Genomic DNA, 6,746 nt, shown 5'->3' with positions numbered 1-6,746 from the left:
ATAACATTAAATTCATTTTGTTTTAACTTTCACATTAGTTTTTCTACAATGTATTTCAAGATGGGTATCTAAAAGCTTCATCAATCCCTATAAGAAGGACGTGATATTAATTTATTGTGACATGACTAACATGCAATGAAATGTACATTAGAAAATATCTTGGCATTTTCCTACGAAGCCAAAATCCTCCACGACTTTTATGGTTAAATTTGAAGTTCGAGATTCTTTAGTTCTATCAATTATTCATTGGTAGAGTCAAGTCACAAAATACGTTATGGAAACGTGTAGATTCTAAATTTTATGGTCTAGATGTAACTTTCGTGGAAACATTTACATCTCAATAATTAGATTTGCATTTATTTATATATCATAAATTAATTTTATTTATAATAGATAATTTATTTTTAAAATTTTTAAAAAATTATATTTCATCTTAGTTTCTTATAAATTTTCATTTTATTATAATTTTCTAAATTACAATATTATTAACCAAGTATGGTTAATGACAAACAGAATTTTAAACATCTCATTTGATATGGCAATCACACTTTCTTGCTATATGGTTAATGACAAACAGAATTTTAAAATTATAATTTTGAAAAATAATTTTTCATGATTTATAATCTTTTAAAATTTAAAGTTGTTGGGATTATGAATAAAAAGGTGATTTTTCTATTCATTCTTTCATAAGAACAAAAAAAAAAAATCTCAATTGAAAACGTGATTCCATTAACGTAATTTTCATCAAAATGTTTTTTCTAAGAATGATAAATACTTAAATCTTTGGTGAAAGTTAAGTTGTTTATTCCTTTTAATCATAAAGAGAAAAGAAATTTGCAAACCATGTAAGAGGAAAAACTGAACATGACCATAAGAACATTTTTCTGAAAAAAAATTAACCATAAGAACATATTCTTTGAAAGAATATTACTTTTTTCACCTTTATATTTAACTAAACATAGGTAAAACATATATATTATATGTATGTAAATTACATATATAATAATATATGTATGAAAACAATTTAGACCTTCACTTTGCTCCATTCATTTCTCTCTTACTTACTGAACTAGAAGAAACAGTGTCAAAGTTACAAGAGGTTATTATGAAACACAAGACCAGCGTCCTAAGGTACAAAGCCTTTCAAATTTTGAATCTTTATTTTGTTCAAAACATTGTCGGCTTCTGGGGTGTCTTGAATTATCATTGTTCAGCTCTGCATCTCCGAGCCTGTGAATTCCACTGAAATTTTTTATTCAAAGTTTGATGCTTTTCTTCAACTTGAAAAATGGGTGTTTTTGATATCGAAAAAAACAGTTAGCTGATTTTAAAAAATCATAAAAGAATTTGAAAGGGGAAGATGAGGAATGCAGGCTTCGCACCTGAGGCAGTGGAGCAAAACTCTAGAAGGAACAAGGGAGTTGTTGATGAGAATGTTCCCTTGTTAGCAAAGGTTCAGGGGAGTGATGATGTTTCAGGGTTTGAAGAGTTTAATGGAGCTTCATTTTCTGGGGCAGTTTTCAACTTGTCAACCACAATTATTGGTGCTGGAATCATGGGGTTGCCAGCATGTGTGAAAAAGTTGGGGATGGTGCCTGGGCTTCTTGCTATAATCTTAACAGGTTTCTTGACAGAGAAGTCAATTGAGTTCCTGATTAGGAGTTCTAGGGCAGGGAATCTTCCCTCTTATGGGAGTCTCATGAGGGATGCTTTTGGAAAATTTGGAAAAGCTTTGGTGGAGATATTTGTTATAGTCAACAACATTGGTGTGTTGATTATTTACACGATTATACTTGGTAAGGACTTTAGTTTAATCCTAAGCCATATACATTAAATTTCATAAGTGTTTTGTTGAACTTGAATTGTTACACTGGTTTTGGTTCTTCTTCTTTAGTCATTAATGTTGTCTGATTCAGGTTTTTTGTGTTGTTGTTCAAGGGGATGTGATTTCTGGAACATCTTCTGGTGGAACTCACCATTCTGGTCTCCTTGAAGGCTGGTTTGGAGTTCATTGGTGGACTGGAAGAACGTTTGTTGTTGCGTTTACAACAGTTGCTGTGTTTGCACCTTTGGTCAGTTTTAAGAGGATTGGTTAGTTTTTTTTTCACTAATCCAAGTAAAAAAAAAAATGACTGGTGAATTACTATTAGCTGCTCACTTGTTAAATTGCAAATCAATGAAAATGACTGGCAATAAATTAGTAAACAATGACAGCAAAATCATCGAAGCACTGTGATTCATGTTTAGGAATGAACTTTCTAAGTTCTAGTTTTGACTACCAATGGCTGTTTGTTACAAATGCTGTGGGGTTGTGATAAAGGTTTCTGTCATTTCAAATTACTTGAACAGTAGGTAGGAAGGTTTTGAAAAATCATATGTAAGTCTAAGTTTTCAGTAAGTAAAAATATAAAATTCAACACTATGCTATATAAGAAAAAAACCTATAAATTTAACCTGAAAACAGGATTTGAATAAATGTAGAAAGAAGCATGACTAAGAAGATTCCATATCAAACTAGAGATGTAGTCCAATTACTAATGCAAATTTTACTTAGTTGGATAATACTAAGCATGAATCACCTTACTAAAATGTAATGTGTGACATAACAACTTAAGGTGGGACCCACTTGTAATTGTGTATAAAGGCACTATATTTGTAACATAGTTGCATATCCAACAATATAATACCATAGATTTCCCAATTTCAGCCTTTTGTCACCAAGTTTCTATATATAAAAAAAAATTCAATCCGGGAACAAAATAGTAGATACGAAATATAAGAACTATTATAGCATGCAATTAATAGGTATTCTAGATTTCCAACATCGAAAATGGGTGAAATGAAATATAACCGATTGCCATTATTGTTGTTTAGATTGTTTGAAACAAGGTAGGGTCTATTTTTTTTTCTTAGATTTTCGGAATAAATTACATAAATATGATTTTAACACCATTTATATAAGAAATTGATATTATTTAATTCAAAATTTTAGATCAATATATCTGTGGGTGTTGCAGATTCATTGAAATTCACGTCTGCATTATCAGTTGGGCTAGCAGTAGTTTTTCTAGTGATTGCTGTTGGAATCTCAGTCTTCAAGATCATAGTCGGAGGCATTGGAATGCCCAGACTCTTTCCAATCATAACTGATATGGCATCAATTTTGGAACTGTTCACTGTAGTTCCTGTTCTTGTGACTGCCTATATCTGCCACCCCAATGGTATGAGAATCTTTTTAGGCCTTTCTGCAAATTTCATTACCCTTTTCTTAATGTTCTTATGAAGATCATACATATATAACTATAAGCCAGTTAATAATTTGCTCAAAAAATGTTGAGGTCCACCTGACAGGTAGAAATTCTGAGACAAAACATCATTGTTGTTTTTGTCTGTTTCTGGAAGCACAACATGACTTCAAATTACCTATTCATGTTATATTCATTTCTTTTCAATAAAATGATGAATGACAATGCACATTTTGCTTCCTAACATTAGATTATTTGAGTAATCTAACCATAATCATGGCCACATAGCAGGTGATGAAAAAACAGTTATATGATTATATTATGTATATATAATTGATTGTTTTTGTCTTCTGGATATATAATTGATTTTAAAATATTTTTTAATATTTAAGAAATTGTTACAACCGATTTTACACATTGACAATTGGGCCATATCTAATTAAAATTGACTTTTTTTAAAGTTTTTTCCCCAAAATCAATTATTAATTTAAGATATATAATCAGTTATACACCGATTTTATGATAATAAAAATAAATTTATAATTAAAATTATATATTAAAATAAAAAATTACTAAAATTATATTCAAGTTATGAAAAACAATTATAAAAATAAATATTTTATATTAACTTTTATAACGTTACAATCGCTTAGTATTTTAGGGTAATCATTGATAAGTAATTTTTATTTTGTAAATAATAAAATCAATATTGTGTTGTATTAATGAACATATATTTTGTGTTAAAAGGTGAGAAGTAAATTAGAAAATTCAAGAGTCATTCTACACACTTGTATATTTTAAATTACAATAACACTCTGATGGTTGCATTGCATGCACTGTTGTTGCAGTACACCCCATAGACAATGAACTGGAGGACTCCTCTGAGATGCATGGCGTTGTACGTACATCCCTTGCTCTGAGTGCTTCAGTGTACTTGCTGACAAGCTTCTTTGGGTTCCTCCTATTTGGTGAAGCAACACTTGATGATGTGCTTGCAAATTTTGACACTGATCTTGGAATTCCTTTGGGTTCTGTGCTCAATGATGCAGTTCGTTTCAGCTATGCTGCACATCTCGTGCTTGTATTTCCAGTTGTCTTCTATGGAATGCGTGTCAACCTAGATTCTCTTTTATTTCCATCATCCAGGCCTTTGCCTCAAGATAACATTAGATTTGCTTCAATTACTGTTACACTTGTTGCTGTTATCTTCCTTGGAGCAAATTTCATACCCAGCATTTGGGATATTTTCCAGTTTACTGGAGCAACAGCTGCTGTTTGCATAGCATTCATATTTCCAGCTGCCATCATTCTACGGTGAGTTTCATACCCAAATTCTCTTATTTTCTGTTCCACTCCAATGGATATACTTATATGAAAAAACATAACACCATATTAGAAATGCATAGAGGAGATAACTAGCTTAGTATCAACCTACTTTTTATGATTATATCTTCCAATTTTAGTTTTGTGTTTACCTCAATTCTATTAAGCCTTTTTATAAATTGAAAGTTATTAGGTTAGACATTATACATCGATAAGATATAAGACATTGAACTACACTTAAAATCTATTTTTTAATTTTCTATTTGTATATTATATTTTTACTAAGATATAAAATCTTCCTTACACCCAGTTATTGGAATTGAACATATTATCATTTATGTTAAATTGTGATATAAATATCTAGAAAGTTCAAACATATTTATTTTTTCTACAAGGAATGGTTGTTGCAATTTTTTCAATAATTGATGCTACAAATGTCAAAGAGGCATGGAGTACAATACAAAAGGAGTATCGAGTAAGAGTGGTAAAATAGGTCTTAGACATATGAATCAACCCGCCAGCTCCGAATTAGTGTTTTCAATATGTTAAGATAGTACTGTTTTTTTTTTTTTTAATTTTACTTTATTTTTAATGACCAACAATAAAGTAAATAATTTAATAAACTATTTACACTTAAATAACTTCTCGATTTTTAAGCATGTTAGATGTAATATTAGCAGTTGATTTCTTGATATTGATTATTTAGTTTTTAAAGTGAGTGGCTCACTTTAGAAGAGTAGGTTCTTTATTGAAAAGTTCTTTTTAGTTGTTTATTTGTTGTGTCTAACAGAAAAATGATTTGATATATTCTATTGCTGAAAATTAATTAACAATTATCGCTTTGTATTAATGTTTCAATTTCAGGGATCGACACAGCATAGCAACTAAAAGGGACAAGATTCTATCAGTCTTTATGATATTCTTGGCTGTCTTGTCAAATGCTGTGGCTTTATACAGTGATACTTATGCCTTGATCAAGAAGAACAAAACTTATACATGAATTCTTTTTTTCTTGAAACTTTCTTTGAAGCTCATAGCACAAGCACATTCATACTTTCACAAGGGTTGATCATGGAATAAGCCACTAAGTGCTGGTAACATGTTCAAAAGTGTGTAAATAAGAGTTTTAATTAATGATCTTCAAGTTTAAAGGATTTTGCAAAATCAGTCTATATAAAATGACTGACTATTTTTTTTTCTCTAAGTCAGTTTTTATTTAATAAATACTTTATACCGGTTATTGTAGTTTGATCTTTGTTGTTGTAAATAGTTTACTTTTTGTGACTCTATTTCCTGGGCTTCATCTACCCAAATACAAAATTCATATTTGAGCTTATGTACACGAGCTTCCATTTGTATCTTAGTATAGTTTTTGTGTTTTTCTCTCCCATGTGGTTCCAAACACAGCGTTTGAAATAGGTTTAAAGTCAAGCCAAACACATGCTACAAGAACACTTAACGTGTCAGGTAAACTTTGGTATAAGGTAAGATCAAACTTTAACATAAAGATTATCGAAATGTCACGTTTTATGTTTCAAGAACTAAATTAGTTTAAAGTAAAAATATATCAGCACCTAAAACTTAGGATCATAGGGGATTTGGTCTTAGCCACTCGAAAAGTTTATTTCGATACCGAAGTTTCTCACAAATGATACAACTTTTTCTTTTAATATTTCATTAAAAACTGATAGAATGTTGACATGTGATTGATAGAGTTTATAAATAAAACCTGGTCAAAAAACTCTCTGTGAGTGAACAAATATTACTCATAGATATAGTTTGACATGTTAGTGATGCCTCTTTCTCCTTGAAATCCTTCATCCCTAATAAACCCATCTCACTCATCAGCATATTTGACCAGCAGCCCAACTATCAACCAGAGCTAAAGTCACCATTAAGCACGCAAAGATTCTTTCCATAAACTTGTGGAGTCACTTGAGACACCATTAAATCTCAACAATGGTTACCCTAAACCCATGTGTATATGTAAGATCTTTTTTATGTATCATTGCATCACTCAAATAATATACACCTTAAATAATTATTATAACTGGCAAACTCTTCCGTGAGGTTTAACATTTGATTGGGTTAGGTATGTCCGATATTCTTGTAATCACATTGAATTAAATGTGAGAATACATAAAAACCATAAATTCAACACGAAGTTAGCTTTAATTA

General features: G+C 30.3%; 1 protein-coding gene across 1 annotated transcript; it reads left to right on the top strand.

Moving 5' to 3' along the window:
• The first annotated feature begins 1,053 nt into the window (after nucleotides 1-1,053).
• Nucleotides 1,054-5,904, top strand: LOC124833061 (amino acid transporter AVT6B-like). Its single transcript, XM_047307435.2, has 5 exons — nucleotides 1,054-1,796; nucleotides 1,939-2,091; nucleotides 3,018-3,221; nucleotides 4,094-4,559; nucleotides 5,433-5,904. Exons 1-5 carry the CDS (start codon nucleotides 1,361-1,363, stop codon nucleotides 5,566-5,568), a joined length of 1,395 nt encoding a protein of 464 aa, XP_047163391.2. The 5' UTR covers nucleotides 1,054-1,360; the 3' UTR covers nucleotides 5,569-5,904.
• Nucleotides 5,905-6,746: the final 842 nt, after the last annotated feature.

Source organism: Vigna umbellata, chromosome 7 (genome assembly GCF_029865625.1).
Source record: "Vigna umbellata cultivar VRB3 chromosome 7, Vumbellata_1.0, whole genome shotgun sequence".
Classification (NCBI taxonomy): Eukaryota; Viridiplantae; Streptophyta; class Magnoliopsida; order Fabales; family Fabaceae; genus Vigna; species Vigna umbellata.
This window is presented reverse-complemented; position numbering and strand designations above follow the sequence as displayed.

Bases quoted from the DNA above. Each gene is read 5' to 3' on its own strand.
- LOC124833061 (XM_047307435.2), top strand. From the start codon at position 1,361: ATGAGGAATGCAGGCTTCGCACCTGAGGCAGTGGAGCAAAACTCTAGA. The intron at 3,222-4,093 runs GTATGAGAATCT...CTGTTGTTGCAG, and splicing joins CTATATCTGCCACCCCAATG to TACACCCCATAGACAATGAA. The intron at 4,560-5,432 runs GTGAGTTTCATA...TTTCAATTTCAG, and splicing joins CCAGCTGCCATCATTCTACG to GGATCGACACAGCATAGCAA.